At 39.6% G+C, this 20,279-nt stretch overlaps 1 gene segment (V, D, J or C); it reads left to right on the forward strand.

Moving 5' to 3' along the window:
* Positions 1-9,194: 9,194 nt before the first annotated feature.
* Positions 9,195-9,896, forward strand: LOC143661346 (immunoglobulin kappa variable 3-15-like). The segment is given in 2 exon segments: positions 9,195-9,301; positions 9,484-9,896. Coding segments are annotated over 2 exon segments (447 nt in total).
* The last annotated feature ends 10,383 nt before the right edge of the window (positions 9,897-20,279 follow it).

Raw genomic sequence — 20,279 nt, forward strand, 5'->3', positions numbered from 1 at the left:
GGGCTTCACCGGGAGGGGCGGCAAGCGGCCGGAGTCACTCCCTTCCCCCTTACTGGGCTGGCTGGGAGAATTGGACAGGCGGTCCCCTCAAACCACGGCGGCTGGCGCCCACACCACGCATGGCCACCCAGACCAACTGAGAGAATTGGATTGGAAATTCCCAGGCCGTGAAGGGGGCCCTTCCAAACCCGTGACTCCCCAGGAACGTGCATTCTCCTGGGTGGGCCACTTCAGCTGGCGCACTCCTGCCAAGCTTGGCACCCCGGGCCGACTAGGAAATTTGGACGGGCTCTTTCCCGGGCTGCAGCGGCCAGTGACCCTCCTGCATTCGGACCCCGGGCTGGCTGGCACTCTTCCAAGGTGCTTCAGCTAGCGAAACTCCAGGACGGTGAGAGTCTTCCAAAGTTAAAGGACCCACAGCACATTTTACTGGTGGGACCCGCAGACAAACATGTGCCACGAGTGCCACCTACTGGGCAGGATAAGAAAAACAGAACCCAGAGATTTCACAGAAAAATCTTACAACATTGTTGGATCCGACACCCAGGGAAATCTGACTAAATGCCCAGATGCCAGCAGCAGAAGATAACTGTCCACACTCAGAAGATTGAGAATATGGCGCAGTCAAAGGAACAAACCAATAGTTCAAATGAGATACAAGAGCTGAGACAACTAATGCTGAATATACCAACAGAAATGGAAAACCTCTTCAAACATGGAATCGATAAATTGAGGGAGGACATGAAGAGGACATGGGCTGAACATAAAGAAGAAATAGAAAAACTGAAAAAACAAATCACAGAACTTATGGAAGTGAAGGATAAAGTAGAAAAGATGGAAAAAACAAGGGATACCTACAATGATAGATTTAAAGAGACAGAAGATAGAATTAGTGATTTGGAGGATGGAACATCTGAATTCCAAAAAGAAACAGAAACTATCGGGAAAAGAATGGAAAAATTTGAACAGGGTATCAGGGAACTCAAGGACAATATGAACTACACAAATATACGTGTTGTGGGTGTCCCAGAAGGAGAAGAGAGGGGAAAAGGAGGAGAAAAACTAATGGAAGATATTATCACTGAAAATTTCCCAACTCTTATGAAAGACCTAAAATTACAGATCCAAGAAGTGCAGCGCACCCCAAAGAGATTAGACCCAAATAGGCGTTCTCCAAGACACTTACTAGTTAGAATGTCAGAGGTAAAAGAGAAAGAGAGGATTTTGAAAGCAGCAAGAGAAAAACAATCCATCACATACAAGGGAAACCCAATAAGACTATGTGTAGATTTCTCAGCAGAAACCATGGAAGCTAGAAGACAGTGGGATGAAATATTTAAATTACTAAAAGAGAAAAACTGCCAACCAAGACTCCTATATCCAGCAAAATTATCCTTCAAAAATGAGGGCGAAATTAAAACCTTCTCAGACAAAGAGTCACTGAGAGAACTTGTGACCAAGAGACCAGCTCTGCAAGAAATACTAAAGGGAGCACTAGAGTCAGATAAAAAAAGACAGAAGAGAGAGGAATGGAGAAGAGTGTAGAAAGAAGGAAAATCAGATATGATATATATAATACAAAAGGCAAAATGTTAGAGGAAAATATTATCCAAAGAGTAATAACACTAAATGTCAATGGACTGAATTCCCCAATCAAAAGACATAGATTGGGAGAATGAATAAAAAACAGGATCCTTCTATATGCTGTCTACAGGAAACACATCTTAGACCCAAAGATAAACATAGGTTGAAAGTGAAAGGTTGGGAAAAGATATTTCATGCAAATAACAACCAGAAAACAGCAGGAGTGGCTACACTAATATCCAAAAAATTAGACTTCAAATGTAAAACAGTTAAAAGAGACAAAGAAGGACACTATCTACTAATAAAAGGAACAATTAAACAAGAAGACATAACAATCATAAATATTTAGGCACCGAACGAGAATGCCCCAAAATACGTGAGGAATACACTGCAAACACTGAAAAGGGAAATAGACTCATATACCATAATAGTTGGAGACTTCAATTCCCCACTCTCATCAATGGACAGAACATCTAGACAGAGAATCAATAAAGAAATAGAGAATCTGAATATTACTGTAAATGAGCTAGACTTAACAGACATTTATAGGACATTACATCCCACAACAGCAGGATACACCTTTTTTTCAAGTGCTCATGGATCATTCTCAAAGATAGACCACATGCTGGGTCACAAAGCATGTCTTAAAAATTTAAAAAGATTGAAATCATACACAACACTTTCTCGGATCATAAAGGAATGAAGTTGGAAATCAACAATAGGCGGAGTGCCAGACAATTCACAAATACGTGGAGGCTCAACAATACACTCCTAAACAACGAGTGGGTCAAAGAAGAAATTGCTAGAGAAATTAGCAAATACCTCGAGGCGAATGAAAATGAAAACACAAAATATCAAAACTTATGGGACGCAGCAAAGGCAGTGCTAAGAGGGAAATTTATTGCCTTAAATGCCTATATCAGAAAAGAAGAAAAGGCAAAAATTCAGGAATTAACTATCCATTTGGAAGAACTGGAGAAAGAACAGCAAGCTAACCCCAAAGCAAGCAAAAGGAAAGAAATAACAAAGATTAGAGCAGAAATAAAAGAAATTGAAAACATGAAAACAATAGAGAAAATCAATAAGGCCAGAAGTTGGTTCTATGAGAAAATCAATAAGATTGATGGGCCCTTAGCAAGATTGACAAAAAGAAGAAGAGAGAGGATGCAAATAAATAAGATCAGAAATGGAAGAGGAGACATAACTACTGACCTCACAGAAATAAAGGAGGTAATAACAGGATACTATGAACAACTTTACGCTAATAAATACAACAATTTAGAGGAAATGGACGGGTTCCTGGAAAGACATGAACAACCAACTTTGACTCAAGAAGACATAGATGACTTCAACAAACGAATCACAAGTAAAGAAATTGAATTAGTCATTCAAAAGCTTCCTAAAAAGAAAAGTCCAGAACCAGACGGCTTCACATCTGAATTCTATAAAACATTCCAGAAGGATTAGGACCAACTCTCCTCAAACTCTTCAAAAAAATCGAAGCGGAGGGAAAAATACCTAATTCATTCTGTGAAGCCAACATCACCCTCATACCAAAACCAGGCAAAGATATTACAAAAAAAGAAAACTGCAGGCCAATCTCTCTAATGAATATAGATGCAAAAATCCTCAATAAAATTCTAGCAAATCGTATCCAACAACACATTAAAAGAATTATACATCATGACCAAGTAGGATTCATCCCAGGTATGCAAGGATGGTTCAACATAAGAAAATCAATTAATGTAATACACCATATCAACAAATAAAAGCAGAAAAATCACATGATTATCTCAATTGATGCAGAGAAGGCATTTGACAAGATTCAACATCCTTTCCTGTTGAAAACACTTCAAAGGATAAGAATACAAGGGAACTTCCTTAAAATGATAGAGGGAATATATGAAAAACCCACAGCTAATATCATCCTCAATGGGGAAAAATTGAAAACTTTCCCCCTAATATCAGGAACAAGGCAAGGATGTCCACTATCACCACTATTATTCAACATTGTGTTGGAGGTCTGGCCAGAGCAATTAGACAAGAAAAAGAAATACAAGACATGAAAATAGGAAAGGAAGAAGTAAAACTATCACTGTTTGCAGACGATGTGATACTATACATCGAAAACCCTGAAAAATCCACAACAATGGATTTTTGAGTACAGCAAAGTAGCAGGTTACAAGATCAACATTCAAAGATCTGTAGCATTTCTATTCACTAGTAATGAACAAGCGGAGGGGGAAATCAAGAAATGAATCCCATTTACAATTGCAACTTAAAGAATAAAATACCTAGGAATAAATTTAACTAAAGAGACAAAAAACCTATATTAAGAAAACTACAAAAAACTACTAAAAGAAATCACAGAAGACCTAAATAGATGGAAGGGCATACTGTGTTCATGGATTCAAAGACTAAATATAGTTAAGATGTCAATCCTACCTAAATTGATCTAGAGATTCAATGCAATACCAATCAAAATCCCAACAACTTATTTTTCATAAATAAAAAAACAATAAGCAAATTTATCTGGAAGGGCAGGGTGCCCCGAATTGCTAAAAACATCTTGAGGAAAAAAACAAAGCTGGAGGTCTTGCACTGCCTGACTTTAAGGCATATTATGAAGCCACAGTGGTCAAAACAGCATGGTATTGGCATAAAGATAGATATATCGACCAATGGAATCGAATAGAGTGCTCAGATATAGACCCTCTCATCTATGGACATTTGATCTTTGATAAGGCAGTCAAGCCAACTCACCTGGGACAGAACAGTCCTTTCAACAAATGGTGCCTAGAGAACTGGATATCCATATGCAAAAGAATGAAAGAAGACCCATATCTCACACCCTACACAAAAGTTAACTCAAAATGGATCAAAGATCTAAACATTAGGTCTAAGACCATAAAACAGTTAGAGGAAAATGTAGGGAGATATCTTATGAATCTTACAATTGGAGGCGGTTTTATGGACCTTAAACCTAAAGCAAGAGCATTGAAGAAGGAAATAAATAAATGAGAACTCCTTAAAATTAAACACTTTTGTGCATCAAAGAACTTCATCAAGAAAGTAGAAAGACAGCCTACACAATGGGAATCAATATTTGGAAACGACATATCAAATAAAGGTCTAGTATCCAGAATTTATAAAGAGATTGTTCAACTCAACAACAAAAAGACAGCCAACCCAATTACAAAATGGGAAAAAGACTTGAATAGACACTTCTCAGAGGAGGAAATGCAAATGGCCAAAAGGCACATGAAGAGATGCTCAATGTCCCTGGCCATTAGAGAAATGCAAATCAAAACCACAATGAGATATCATCTCACACCCACCAGAATGGCCATTATCAACAAAACAGAAAATGACAAGTGCTGGAGAGGATGCGGTGAAAGAGGCACACTTATCCACTGTTGGTGGGAATGTCTAATGGTGCAACCACTGTGAAAGGCAGTTTGGCGGTTCCTCAAAAAGCTGAATATAGAATTGCTATACGACCCAGCAATACCACTGCTGGGAATCTACTCAAAGGACTTAAGGGCAAAGTCAGAAACGGACATTTGCACGCCAATGTTTATAGCAGCGTTATTTACAATTGCAAAGAGATGGAAACAGCCAAAATGTCCATAACAGACGAGTGGCTAAACAAACTGTGGTATATACATACGATGGAATATTATGCAGCTTTAAGACAAGATAAACTTATGAAGCATGTAATAACATGGATGGACCTAGAGAACATTATGCTGAGTGAGCCTAGACAAAAACTAAAAGACAAATACTGTATGGTTCCAATGATATGAATCGACACTCGAGAATAAACTTGGAATATGTCATTGGTAACAGAGTTCAGCAGGTGTTAGAAACAGGGTAAGATAATGGGTAATTGGAGCTGATGGGATACAGACTGTGCAATAGGACTAGATACAAAAACTCAAAAATGGACAGCACAATAATACCTAATTTTAAAGTAATCATGTTAAAGCACTGAATGAAGCTGCATCCGAGCTATAGGTTTTTGTTTTGTTTTGTTTTGTTTTGTTTTGTTCTTACTATTATTACTTTTATTTTTTTCTCTATATTAACATTCTATATCTTTTTCGGTTATATTGTTAGTTCTTCTATACCGATGCAAATGTACTAAGAAACGATGATCATGCATCTATGTGATGAGGTTAAGAATTACTGATTGCATATGTAGAATATTATGATTTCTAAAAAAAAAAAAAGGACAGCACAATAAAAAAAAGATTAATAGCACAGTATTTTAATCTATACATGAGCATTCTATGTGTTTTTCTACCAATCTCATTGTTTTAATATGAACAAATATTTTTTGCCTCTTTACTAACAGTTTGTTAATTCATTGCATTCACTCATTCACCTGAAAACATAACTGGGCACTTTCATCAGGGCACTGCAGCTACAACAGGGAATGCACATTAAATAGACCATGACAATTGTTTGAGACACTGATGCATATTAAAGCTGGCTGCACATGAATCAACCCTCATAACACACTTAGCCTGATGTCATATCTGCAAGAGGAAGGTGAGTGTGTGCTGCATGCACCCAGGTAAGGGCATGGGGTAGTGAGAACAAATGCACAGGCAGCAGAGAGGTGTAGGTCTTCTAGGGATACCCCAGATCACTCCCCTCTATAACAGATTTCTGCCCAGAATTTCCTTAACTGGCTCAGAACGTGGCCTTATAGTCAAAGAAGGGACAGATTCTGATCATCTTTAAGGCTAATTCAGTTCTTCTTTGTCTTTTCATAGTCAATATACAGCCTTGATCCTGGGGATGGGGTCTAACAACAGGAAATCTTCTGTGGGTAAAAGGGACATAGCATGCTCATTGTAATGGAGGAAAAATGAGTTAAAAGATCACTCAGCAATGAAGAGAATGGGATGACAGTCTCTTCTCTCTGGGTTCAGGAATCTCCTTTTAGCATGAGATTGCTTGAAACACACATATTAGTTTTTTTTTTCAGTTAATAATCAGTGAGTAGTTTATTAGTTATCAGTGCTATAGGTTAGGAATCTGGCTGAGCACAGCATGAAGGGTTCTCTGCTCAGGGTCTTAGGAGGATAAAATCAGGGAGTCAGTGATGCTCTGTTCTTTCCAGAGATTGGAGTTCTCCTCCAAGCTGATGTGGTTGGACAGAGTCAGTTCCCTGGGTGGTAGGACTGAGATCCTATTTCCTTGCTGGCTGGGTGTCCTCATCTCTTAGAGGCTAACATCATTCCTATTCCTTGACATGTAACCCCTCAACCTCCACAGCCAACATCAGATATTTTCTGCTTTGTCACATCCTAATTACCTATGAATATTATTGAGTTTCTTAGTCTCTGACCAGTAAAACAATATTTAAAGGGCTCCTGTGAAATGGTCAGGCCCATTTGAATAATCTCCCCTTCTCAATGTCAACTGATTTCATTTCATATGCACTTAAAATCCACAGATTTCTTTAAATATGCAAAATCACTTCACAGCAAAATATAAATATTGTTTATATTACTTATATAAAGAACTGGGATGGGGTTTGTACACACAAGTAGCCATGAAGCTTGAGGACCCTCTTGGAATTCTACTTACCACAATGGTCTTTTTATCTTTATCAATTATTGCATTGTCAAAATTTTATTACTGCACCAGGGAGCTTTAGAAAATTTAAATTAAAAAATGCATTATATGATTTTAGAGGAGAGGATAGAAGTGTTAGCTTCCCAGCAGGCACACAATGCATGATGAGTCCATATTTCCTGCTTCATTGCAGTGTTAATCCACATAAAATGACCTAGAAAGTATCTGCTAAAAATATAATTAATTCTGACTCATGCTCCATGGACTCTCACTGCACTTAATCTAAACCCTCAGCTTTCATCAAATCTTTAAGATTCCCCTAGGATCAGGCCTTTGTCTGCTTTTCACAGTTTTGTCTTTCATAATCATGCAAGATCACGTTCTGTGCATTTTTGAAAGTGTTCTTCCCTGAGCCTCACAAGCCAACTCCCTACTTCATTCATGCATGAGGTGAACTGTCCAACCTTCAAAGAGGACATTTCCACACACAATGTTTCATGTGGACCCCTCTGCCTCAAGTCATTCACATGACACAGCATGTTTCATCTCACCTCATCCATGACTATCTCAAGTTCTGTAATATATATCTGCATAGGAAGGACATTCTAATGTTTTGAAGCAGGAAAATTGTCAGTTTTGAAGTAGAAATTTAAATTAAGAATATATGTATATTAACTACATGGAAAAGAAGGGATAAAACCCATCAGTGATGAGGGCTAAAATGAAGCAAGTACTGGCATCTTCAAACTTTTATATGTGGTGGACCAAGAACACAGTGGACCTATGTCTTCCTGGTGGTTTGGGTCTGTGCCACCCCATTCCTGAATGCCTGGAAATGGCACCCCTACATAAGGTAATGGGCTCATAAGGATACACAATATGGAAAAATAGATGCATTGTTAATTAGAATTGAAACAATATGTGCCTTAGGATGTTCCACATTAAGGGAAAGTTTTGGAGGCAGAAGGGTGGTTGCTTTGTAGGAAAAGCGGAGATCTTAATAAAGGAGGGACTATGTTATGTGCTGCATTGTTAAACAGTCTCAATTTTTTCTCTCTTCCTTTGACTCATGGTGAGGGATGTCCTGTGTGATGGACATGGACGCCCTTGGCCCCACATATCTTTATCAGCTGCTTTGCTGCTGGGGGTAAATCTCAGAGAAGTAGAATAGGAGAGGCTGCAGAAGCATCCTTTGTTTATTGTCTGTCTCTCCTAGATAATAGAAAGATTCAAGAGGTCAGCATTTCTGTTTCATTTATTTAAAACCTAATATTCTAGGTCTGGAAGGCCTTGTATTGATATTTGTATATTTCTATAAATATTTTTGGTTTGGGTAGGAATAAATGACAAATCTGCTCTGAGAACTTGCGAGGTGGAGCTATTTTTCCTATTACCACTAGGTGGCGGGGTGACCCCTTTGGTCTGTGAATACTTCATTATGATTTGAGAAACTGGTGGACCTAAAGGGCAGTGCCAAGGGCAAGTTGTAGGTATCTGGTGACACATTTTCAGAGACATTGTTTGAGTTGAGAGCAATATCAGTGGTTTGGTTTTGGATATATTGAGGTGACTTCGAGCTGTCAAGAAGGAACTTCAAATACATATTTAAAGTTCAGAATAGACACATAATTTGTGTACTACAACCTCATTGTGTCCAAGTATGTGAATATATTCCACACAGTTTCTGACACCATATTTTTAAAGGTCAACTAAGGTCAGAAATTTTACACTCACAGACACATATATTCAACTACAAAATTAAGTATACAAGATGATGACAGGTAGTTTGAAGCATAAAGTTGATAATAAAATATTTTAAATTAACGGTTTTCTAAAGTTTGTTGAAGTGCAGTGTTCAGTTGATTTCTGGGACATTTGCAGGACTACATTCATATTTCCTGTGGTAATGTTATTTTGTCCCCTCCTTCCACTATCTGTCTTCACAGCTCACTGCACAGAGCATTTCCCTTTATACCCTGGGCTGATTTGCATAGACTCCTGGGGACTTGGCTGCTGCTCAGACTCTATTAATGAGGATTCCCTGGAGATGGGGCCTGAGTGCACCAGACAGTGAGCAAGATGCTGTCACAGTCCCAACTCCTCATCCTCCTGGGGCTCTGGGTCTCAGGTGAGAGCTTCAGAAGAGCAACGTCTTTGTAAAGCTGGAGAGATGGTTTTCACATGCAGAGTGTACAGACTATTCCATCTCAAACAGATCTGATTATATATGATAAATTAGAAAACTGGTTTTGGATATATAGTTTATATATTTGTGATTTATTGTATGATCTTATTCTTTTTTACCTGCAGGTGCCAGTGGGGACATCATGATGACCCAGTCTCCAGTCTCTGTGGCTGTATCTCCAGGGGAGACTGTCACCATGAGCTGCAAGGCCAGTCAGAGTGTTAGCAACTACTTAGCCTGGTACCAGCAGAAACCAGGACAGGCTCCCAAACTGCTCATCTATGGTGCATCCAACCGGGCATCTGGGGTCCCTGACCGATTCAGTGGCAGTGGGTCTGGGACAGATTTCTCTCTCAGAATCAGTGGAGCCCAGGCTGAAGATGTGGCCACTTATTACTGTCAGAAAAGCAACAGCATCCCTCCCACAGTGCTTCAGCCTCGAACACAAACCTCCTCTCCCAGCTGTGGGGCACCGAGTCCTGCAGCAGCAGCTGCTCCCCCTCCTCCCACCTCTTCATATTGAAACTTTCTGCTTGGTCATTAGTCTTCCTGTTTAACTGTTTCTTTCAATGGACTCTGTCTTTCCCACAAGTCTTCCTTGTCCTTGTTACTGAAGTAGTTATACTCTACCTCCTTTATAGCTGCCCTTTTCTTCCACTGTTTCTCTTTCCTTTACTCATTTCTTTAAAGACAATTCTATAGTTCTAACCACTTGGTTGGGAATATTTTCCTTTGAAGTACAGCTCCAGGCAGCTGCCTGGAGCCTGTAAGGGCAGAGACAGGAGGGAGAAAAGGAGCTGCCTAGTTAGGAGTCTCTCAAGGAGGAAATTCCGGGGGGGAATTCCCCACACATTGGTATTTAGAATAGCTAGGGTCTGAATGTGCCATTTGTTTCCTTTTGTTCCCTGCAGTTCAAGATATTCTCCACTCTCCCACACCTGGTTTTGAGGTGGTGACCAGGGGGCAGGGCGTGGGAAAGGGGCATGAAGCTGGCAACTTGGTTAATAGATGGAAAACAATCTTTATCCACAATGAAATACTGTTTTCATAGTTGACAGAACCAGATGTCCATCAAGTTTCTTTCCCCTCGATATTTATTTTATATTGATGTATTTTCACTACCATTAAAACTAGAATATTTACATACTTGCATTAAACAATTCATTATTCTATATTAGTGTTATATTTGTGAATGAAGTTGTTATAGTTAATGCTTTTGTTCATTGATTTCTCTTTTCATTTTGCAGTTATTACATAAATTCTGAGAGTCTACTGCATTTGCTTAATAATAATGGTAATAAGCAGTTAAAGACATGGGTCTGTCTCTGAATTGAAGTGTGAAGGGGTAACAGATATTGATTAAAGAATATTAGAAAGTGCAAAATTTGATAGAGGATATGTATGTACCTGGCCAACAAGGAGCAGTACCTTCTATGGTTGCATGTGCATGTGTTTGTGTGTGGGTGTGTTTAACTTAGTGGAGGGGAAAGGTTTGGCAGGTTTTTAAGCAGACAGAGGGCATGACCAAATTAGCCTTTTGAAAAGATCACTCTAGTTTTAGCTGAGTTGACTTTAAAAGAAAATTAGTCAAGAATAGATGTAAGAAGACCAGTAACAAATCTATTTCAGGAATCCAGGAAAGAGATGATGGTGGCTTTGTCGAAAGCCATGGCAGTGGAGATAGGAAGATGTGGGTGGATTGGGGAATATGTGGTTGTAAGGTTGACAGGAGGTGGTTTTGAGTGCTGCAGTACAGGGTATTGTCAAACATGACTCCACTGATACTGGTTTAGACAATAGGATGTGTGTTGCTCCTTCCCTTGGGTGGCATGGGGTGGGCTTGGCTTGTGTGGAGGTGTAAAGATGATGAGATATGTTCCAGAGATACTGAGCTAGAAGTTCCATAGGGTCACACAGGAATGTTGAATTTAGAACTCAGAAGAGAAGTTTGTACTGACTATAAATAAATTAGAACATGATATAGCTGTTCTATCAACTAACATGATTATTGATAGAATTAAAGCTTTCCTAGATTCAGTTTATTTTTATTTTTTAATTTATTCAACAAATGTTAACTGACCAAATACTCTGTCAAATGCAGTGCCATTTGATAATATTATTTTTCATATGTGTCAATAAATGTGTGAAATTATATGTATGATAAATATATATTGAACATTAAAATTTTTATTTTAAATACATCAAGGAAAATTGTATAAAACACATGCATCTACACATATTTTATTAAAAACAACCTTGCTGTCACCACGATCTCATCATGACCTGGCACATATCTGCTCCACATGCTACCAAAATTCACTCCCCCCTTGCCAACCATAAACCCTTCTTTCTTGATTTCTCTGAATCTCATAATAATCACTTCCTTGATTTCACAGTTTGAAATTCCACATACACATCACAAAACCATATAGTGGGCGGGCCACAGTGGCTCAGCAGGTAAGAGTGCTTGCCTGCCATGCCCGAGAACCTGGGTTCGATTCCCGGTGCCTGCCCATGTAAAAATATATATATATATAGTTTGGACTGTTACGGAATTTTATATAAATGGAATCATCCTACATACATTATTTTGTTGCTAGCATTTTTCATTCAATATTTATAGAATGTTTATTCTGTTTTATGCATCTGCAATTTATTCACTTTCATTGCTGAATAGAATTTCACTGTGTGATTCCACCAAAATTCATCAAATCAGCACTTCTTTAGACACTTCTCTTCACACACCATACATTCCATGGCATTGAGTGTCCTTTTGATGAGACCACTGTGGGCTCCAGGCCTGTTGCCTGCACCTGTGTCCCCCTCCCTCTGCACACCTGCACTCTGCCCCTACCTGTGGCTCTCCTGTGCCCCTCCCATGCCTCGAGGGTTCCTTCCTGTTGCCCAGAGACTGCAGACCAGCTCTGGCCTGTGCACTCAGTGAACTTTTTCTGGATGCCTTTGTTTGCATATCTTTATAGCTTTAGAATGTAAATTTACAACTTACTGAATTGCCTTTTTAAGAGCCATTCCATTTCTGATATATTGCATTGTGGCAGCATTACACAACTGAATGCAATCTTCAACTGTCCTCATGGCTAAAGCAATACCCTTAGATTAGATATTCAGAATTTTACTGAAACTCTGTTTATGTCCCCAATTTTGGCAGTTATTTTAAGTACATTACTTTTCCTTTATCTTTCACTAAATATCAGTGTTACTGTTTATGTAATTAATATGCATTATTATTGCCCACATTTATCACTTTCTACTTATCTTTATTTCATATTCCACAATGGAGATTTTCCATCAGCCTAAAGATTCTTTAGAATTTCTCTGGAAAGTTTCTGATAGTAATGCATGCTTTCATTGGTAGTCAAGAAATCTCCTCAACTAGCCTTGATTCCTGATGGATATTTGTACATGTAGAATTCTAGACATTTAGATACTTTCTTCCAACTCTGAAGATATCATGTTATCTTTTACATTCATTGTCATTACTGAAAAGTCAGCTCTCTAAGTGTGTTTTGAATGGTATGTGAAAGTTCTTTGGGTGAAAAGGCCCAAATGCGGGTTGCCAGCCAGCTGATGTTTCTCACTCGCTCTGAACAAATTCTTTGAGAAGCATTTGAATTTCTAGTCTGGTAATATTTCTGGATTCAGATTTTATTTCCTCTTACCCAGGGTTTGTTTAACTTGTAGGTTATTAAGAAAAACATTTCTGGCCCCTCTGCCCTGTCTCCAATTCTGCTGTCTGTCTCTCAAGTGTGTCCTGCTGAAGCTCAGAGGAGGTAGGGCCCACAGGTGTTACCCTCTAAGTGGCTGAACCTCTGTGCAAGGCTCCGAGACCCCATGGTCTTGAGAGCAGCCCTCTACCATGCTGACAGGATGTGATGCTTAACCAAGCCCAGATCCACAGCCTGGGTGTCTCACCTTTCTACAGTAGGGTGGAAACTCCTTTCAGAGTCTAATGTGGAGCCCACACAAAGTGCTTGGGTCACTAGCATTTTCCCATGAGATCCTTGGCCACTGAGCATCAAGGATTGGGCCCTTTAAATCCATGGAGTAGGGGAGGTGAGTGACCACAGTGGAGACAGCAGCAACATAAGGGTCTCAGATCTTAGTGGACCTTTGTCCAAAGGATGCCCTGTTACCCTGGAAGGAATATTCCCTTCCATAAGGGCTCTGGCCATGGAAAAGTTCCCCACACCCAGGGATGATGTGGTGTGATACCCTTGGAGAAATTCTGGGAGACACAGCTCAGACAGGACACTGAAATTTCATTGCCATCTGTGGTCATTGGGGTAAGTGTCAGACACAGCAAAAGGCAGGGCCAGGAGAACTTGCTCTGGGTGGTGTAGGACAAATGAATCTGGGAATTGTTCCACCTTTGCATCCTCTCTATCTTTTCAGAGCAAAGGCCAATTAATTTATACTAAATTTGCAATGGTCTCACCCAGTCCTTTTCTCCCTTTTGGGGAACTCCCTCTTGCCCTACAGAGGCAGATAGCCAAATTAATCAGTGTCCAGGGAGCTGTCCCATGCTTCTCTGCAGAATACTGGCCCTTTAATGGATCCACAGCTTTGGGATGGTGCCTTAGTAACCCCAAAATACACCAAGGGCAGCAGTTCAAGGCAGCACCAATGCACACCAGTCCATAACGAAACCTCCCAAAGGGGTGCTGGCCACTGGGACAGCTGGGAGTTAAGTGAAGGGAACCTGGGTTTGTGAATCAGTATCAAATTTCCCTGCCTCCCAGGCCAATGATTTTGGATGATATGTGGAAATTCCTTGGGTGACAACAAAGAAGCACAGTTAGCCAGCCAAATTCAAGTGCTGAAAAGGACAGCTTTATTGACTTAAAGAACATGGAGAAGGAAAGGGGAGAATAAAGGTGATTGAGGATCCCAAGCTTACCTAAACTTGGCCCCTATGGAGATGAGGGTAACTGTCATGGAAGGGCCATGGATTCTCACTTTTATTTTGTCAATTTTATTGTGTCTCAGAGAGGGAGGTGAGGCTTTAACCACAGATACTGGAGATTACCAGTTTCAGACTATACACAGCTAAAACATAAATGGCCAGGGCCAGGCCTTTTGGAGAAACTGAATGAAGATTCTGATCATCCAAAGCCTCTGCAGTTACAGGCCTTGCTAACAATTATGAGGCTTGAGATGGCAAATGACTGTTTAGAAAAGAAGCAGGGCTAGCTGGGGTGGTCACTCAAGGAGAGTACTTATCCCTAGGCAAAAATGATGGGGTACCAAACATAATTAATTTTATACCACTATAAAGGATCATTGCTAAAGGGGTCTGTGATTTTTCTGTGTGACGGCCTATTTTCCTCTTTGTCTTTGATATTTTGCAGTTTTCTGAAATATGTCTCACTATGGACTACTATTGACTAATTTGGCTTTGGATTGATGGGCCCTTGATTTTGTGAATTGGTTTCTTTCACTAGTTCTGGGTAATTCTCATTCATTATTTATTCAAATATGCATGTGCCCATTATCTACCTTCCTCAGATATATATTCATTCTTCTCACTGTACATCTCATTGTATTCTCTATGTCTGTGGTTTTTTTCTGTATTTCTCTTTCTCTGTGTTGTATTTTTGGAAAGTTTCTTCTGCTCTGGCTTCTTGTTCTGCAAATTTTCTACTACTGTCAATTGCCTCCATTCAGTTTTCAATTCTGCTTTTTCTTATCCAAGATCTAGAAACTTTGCTTTGGTTCTGTCTAAGAATATAAAGTCATTATTCAAATTAACTTTCTGTAAACATATTATCATATTTGTATTCATTGCTTTAAATAAACTCTGTGATAGTTTCAAAATCTTAAGTATAAGGAGAAATGCTGTTGTCAATATACTTATGATTCATGCTGTATATGTGCCTTCAGAATTTCCCACCTGGGTGGGCTCTGAATTCTCACTGCGATGAACTTTGCATGGATTTGGAGCCCAGGCACATGTTTGTAACATTCTTAGATGTTTTCGGAACAATGCTCCTTTGGTAGTAAAATATCTCCAGTTACCAGTCATCCAATATCTTTTCAGATCATGAATGTTATTTAGGAGATATACACATTCAATATGAGGTGCTTATTTAGATTGTCCTGCATTGCACCTTGTGTAACAAGAGAATGCTATCCATTTTGAATATTTATTTATTTTAAAATTAATTATTGCAAATTCCATTTTGGAAATTTATTACTACATGTTTCATGGTCAATAAGTCATATTTTCTTTGATGATATTTTTGATATTATATATTATATCCTTCCACAATCCACAGTGCAATTTCCTTGTATGAACACTACCTGCTTTGCACAAGCCCCTCTGGCACTGCCCAGCTGTTCACAGGTTTCCTGTCTGGCTCTCTGTGTTGGTGATGTGAAAAGAGCTGTAATTATCAGGGCAAAGAAACTTATCATGTCACATACTACCTCTTTCTGATTTTGCTGCTCAGGTACTCCTGTTGAAAGTATAAAAGGAGATCAATCAAACAAGATTTGAATCTTTCAAGATTAGGAAAAATTACATTAGGTGCACACAGAAATAGCTGTAATTTCAAGAAACATTATAACCAATATTGAATGTAACAGGCCTCTGAGATAAGTATAACCACAGGGAAACAAAGAGTGGAAAAGCTGTTTTTGAATTTGTTTGCATAATCCATGCATCTTTGTTAGTGGTTCATTCTGACTGCAGGTGACCCAGGGGAATTTGTGATGTCTGAGTTTCCAGCCTCCCTGGCTGTGTGGCCATGTCTGAGGTTAAACATCAGTGCCATGTCCAGCCTAGTATTTTATCCAGTCTCAACCACAAGAACTACTTAGCCTGGTACCAACATGTGGTAGTTTGCAAGTCTCCAGAATTGATATACCAGACTGGAATGGTTTTTAAAAAGGGAATTTAATATGTCACAATTTTACAGTTCTAAACTATTAAAATGTCCAAGCTAAGGCCTTCAAGGAAAGATACCTTAGTTCAAGGAAGGCTGATGGATCAGGAACACCTCTGTGCACTTGGCAGTCACATGCTGGCATCTGCTGGTCCGTCACTTTGCTTCTCCAGAGCAGACTGTCATCTCTTGGCTTCCCTCTTTTCTCCAAGTGTCAGCATCTGTGTCAGCTCTGGACTCTGTTGGCACTTAGAGTTCTGTAGTTTCTGACCAGCTCCAAAATGCTTCCTCTTTTTTACTAAGGATTACAGTAAAATAAACAAGACCCACCTGAAATGAGTGGAGTCACATGACCATCTAATCAAAATTAACACCCACCATTGGGCATGCCACTTCTCTATGGAGATAATCTAATCAAATTTCAATCTGTATTATTGAATCAGGATTAACTGAAACAGCTGCTCACACAAGTTTGGATCAGGATTAAAACATGGCTTTTCTGAGGTTCAGAACACTTTCAAACCTGTACTCAGCAGAAGCCAGAACAGTTCCCTAACTGATCATCTCCTTGGATTTACCAGGTACCTGTAGTTCCTTACAGTTCCTTGTCAGTTGAAAACAGCAGACTTCCTTCTCAGCATCAGTGGGTTGCAAGTTGAAGATGAAAAGATTACTTCTGTTAGAAGAATTGTGACTTTTCTCCCATTGCAATTCACTGTTTAATACAGCATTCTCCTGTATGCTGCTTTTCAGTGAGTCTCTTATGAAGTAGCTGCTTCCTGGATTTACCTATCTCCTCTATATTCCTTAGAGATTACCTACTGATTTCTTTCCAAGAAGGTTTTTAAGGTCTAGGAGATAGTTAGGGGATCCGGCCTCTTTATTCCCTTTTTGTGATGGTCACTGTGAGAAATGCAGTAAAGATTTCTGTTTTAGTTTCCTATTGCTCCCGTAACAATTTCCACAGACATTAGAAGTCTCTCATTTACAATTCTGCCAATCATTAGAGCAATGGATCTCACACAGCTAAAATCACTGTGCTGCAGTGTTCCCTTGTGGTAACCTCAGGGGAGAAGCTGTTTCTTCCCCTTTCTATCTCATAGAGACCTCCCAATTCCCTGGCTGTTGCTCCCCTTCACTGTTCTTCATATTAATTAAAAAAATTAACAAAAAAATCATTAAGATATCATTCCATTCTACATATACAATCAGTAATTCTTAATATCATCACATAGTTGCATATCCATCATTTCTTAGAACATTTGCATCAATTTAGAAAAAGAAATAAAGACAACAGAAAAAGAAATAAAATGATAAAAGAGAGGAAAAGATTATACATACCATACCCCTTACCCCTCACTTTCATTTATCACTAGCATTTCAAACTGAATTTATTTTAACATTTGTTCCCCCTATTATTTATTTTTATTCCATGTGTTCTACTCTTCTGTAGAAGTAGCTAAAAGGAGCATCAGACACAAGGCTTTCACATTCACAGAGTCTCATTGTGAAAGCTATACTATTGTTCATTCATCATCAAGAAACATGGCTACTGGAACACAGCTCTACATTTTCAGGCAGTTCCCTCCAGCCTCTCCACTACATCTTGAACAACAAGGTGATATCTACTTAATGCATAAGAATAACCTCCAGGATAACCTCTTGACTCTGTTTGGAATCTCTCAGCCATTGACACTTAGTCTCATTTCACTCTTCCCCCTTTGGTCGAGAAGGTTCTCTCAATACCTTGATGTTAATTCTCAGCTCATTCTAGGGTTTTTCTCAGTCCTTTGATGCTGAGTCTCAGCTCATTCCAGGATCTCTGTCCCACATTGCCAGGGAGGTCCACACCCCCGGGAGTCATGTCCCATGCAGAGAGGGGAAGGGTGGTGAGTCTGCTCATCATGTTGACTGGAGAGAGAGGTCAAATCTGAGCAAGAAAAGAGTCTCTCTTGGGGGTGACTCTTAGGTCTACATTTTAAGTAGACTTGACCTATCCTTTCTGGGGTTAAGTTTAATCTGAACAAACCCCAAGACTGGGGCTCAGCCTATAGCTTTGGTTGTCCACACTGATTGTGAGAATATCAAGAATTCAACTTAGGGAAGTTGAATTTCTCCCCACTCTCACCATTCCCTGAAAGGGGCTTGCAAATACTTTTCCAGTCACTGATCAAATCATTCTGGGATTCATAGGGGCATCACTCTGGACAAACAAACAAAATCTCATGTGCTCCCTGAGATTCCAAGTACTTATGACATTCAATCAAACTATCTACATGAGTTATATTAGGAAATGCTCTAGTCAAAATCTAAATTTTATACCAAGTAAACATTTTTTGCTTTGGTCCCACACATAAGGTGACACTTTAAAGTATTAATTATCATCTATTTTCAGCATCCTGCAATAATGGCATTCCTTTGTTCTTCCTCATGCAAAAACATTTTTAAAATTTGTACATTGCACATTTCACTATTATTATACACTATAGGCATTCCTAGATTATACCATCTCGATCTTTAACATCTATCTTTCTTTCTGATTTCATTTATGTCCCCAGCCCTCCTCCCTCTATCATTCTCACATGCAGCTTCATTCAGTGTTTTAACATAATTACATTACAGTTAAGTAGTATTGTTCTGTCCATTTCTGAGTTTTTGTATCCAGTCCTGTTGCACAGTCTGTATCCCTTCAGCTCCAATTACCCAATATCTTACCCTATTTCTATCTCCTGATGATTCCTGTTATGAACAAAATATTCCAAGGACCTCTGTCAGCTGGATAATCACATGGCTAGCATCTTTTGTTCTCTTGCTCCTGGGCTCCATTGATTTCAGCCTCTCTTCTTGTATGGGCTGCTCACTTTGCTTCTCCAGGGCTGGCTTTCATCCTTTGGCTTCCCTTATCTCCCCTAGGGTCTAGCTTGTTTAAAATCTCATAGTGACATCTCTCAGGCTCTAAACATCTCCAGACACCCATGTCTCTTACTCCCAGTGTTGGCATCTGCGTCAGCTCAGGGCTCTGTTGTCTCTGAGGCTTCTGTTAATTCTGACTCTCTCCAAAACATTTCCTCTTTTCAAGGATTCTGGTAAAGTAATTGAGACCCATCTGAAATGGGTGGAGTCACAATTCTTTCTAATCAACTGTCACTCCAACAATTAGGTGTCTCACAATTCATGGAGATAATCTAATCAAAAGATTCCAACCTACAATGATGAATCAAGATTAATAGCAACAGCTGCTCCCACAAGATTGGATCAGAATTCAAAAATGCTCTTCTGGAGTTCATAATACTTTCAAACTGGCAAATAGCAGAAGCCAGGACAGGCCCCTAACTGCTGATCAACTCTACATCCACTGGACATTTGGCATCCCTGACAAGTCCTTGGCAGTTGATCACAACAGACATCCCTCTCAGCCTCAGCAAGCTCTGGGCTGAAGATGGGCAGAATTCTTCTGTCTGAAGTGTTATGACTTTCCTCTTGCAATTCACTGTTGTAAAACAACATCTTCCTCTGTGCTGCTTGTCAGTTAGCCTCTTATGAAGTAACCTTTTCCTTTTCATACAACCATGGACTTACTTACCTCTTCTATCTGCTTTGGAGGTTGCCTCCAGATTTCTTTTCAAGAAGATTTTCAGGGCCCAGAGGAAATTTAAGGGGTCTGGTCTCTTTAATCCCTTTTTGTGATGCTCACTGTGGGATAATGCAGTAAAGATCCCTGTTTTAGGTTCCTATAACTCTTGTAAGCTTTCCCAAAAACATTGGAAGTGACTCATTAAGAGTTCTGCAAATCATTACAGCAAAGTGGATTTCACTCAGCTAAAATCCTGCTGTGGCAGTGTCCCCTTGTAGTAGCCTCAGGGGAGAATCTGCTTCAGTCCCTTTCCAGCTTGGATAGACCTCCCAATTCCCTGGCCGGTGCTCTGCTTCTTTGGTCTTCATAGTATTCAACACGTCCTCTCCCTGACCCTGCTTCTGTGGTCACATGTTTCTCTGACCACAGGCCTGAGAGATTC

The sequence above is a fragment of the Tamandua tetradactyla genome, chromosome 17 (genome assembly GCF_023851605.1).
Source record: "Tamandua tetradactyla isolate mTamTet1 chromosome 17, mTamTet1.pri, whole genome shotgun sequence".
NCBI lineage: Eukaryota > Metazoa > Chordata > Mammalia > Pilosa > Myrmecophagidae > Tamandua > Tamandua tetradactyla.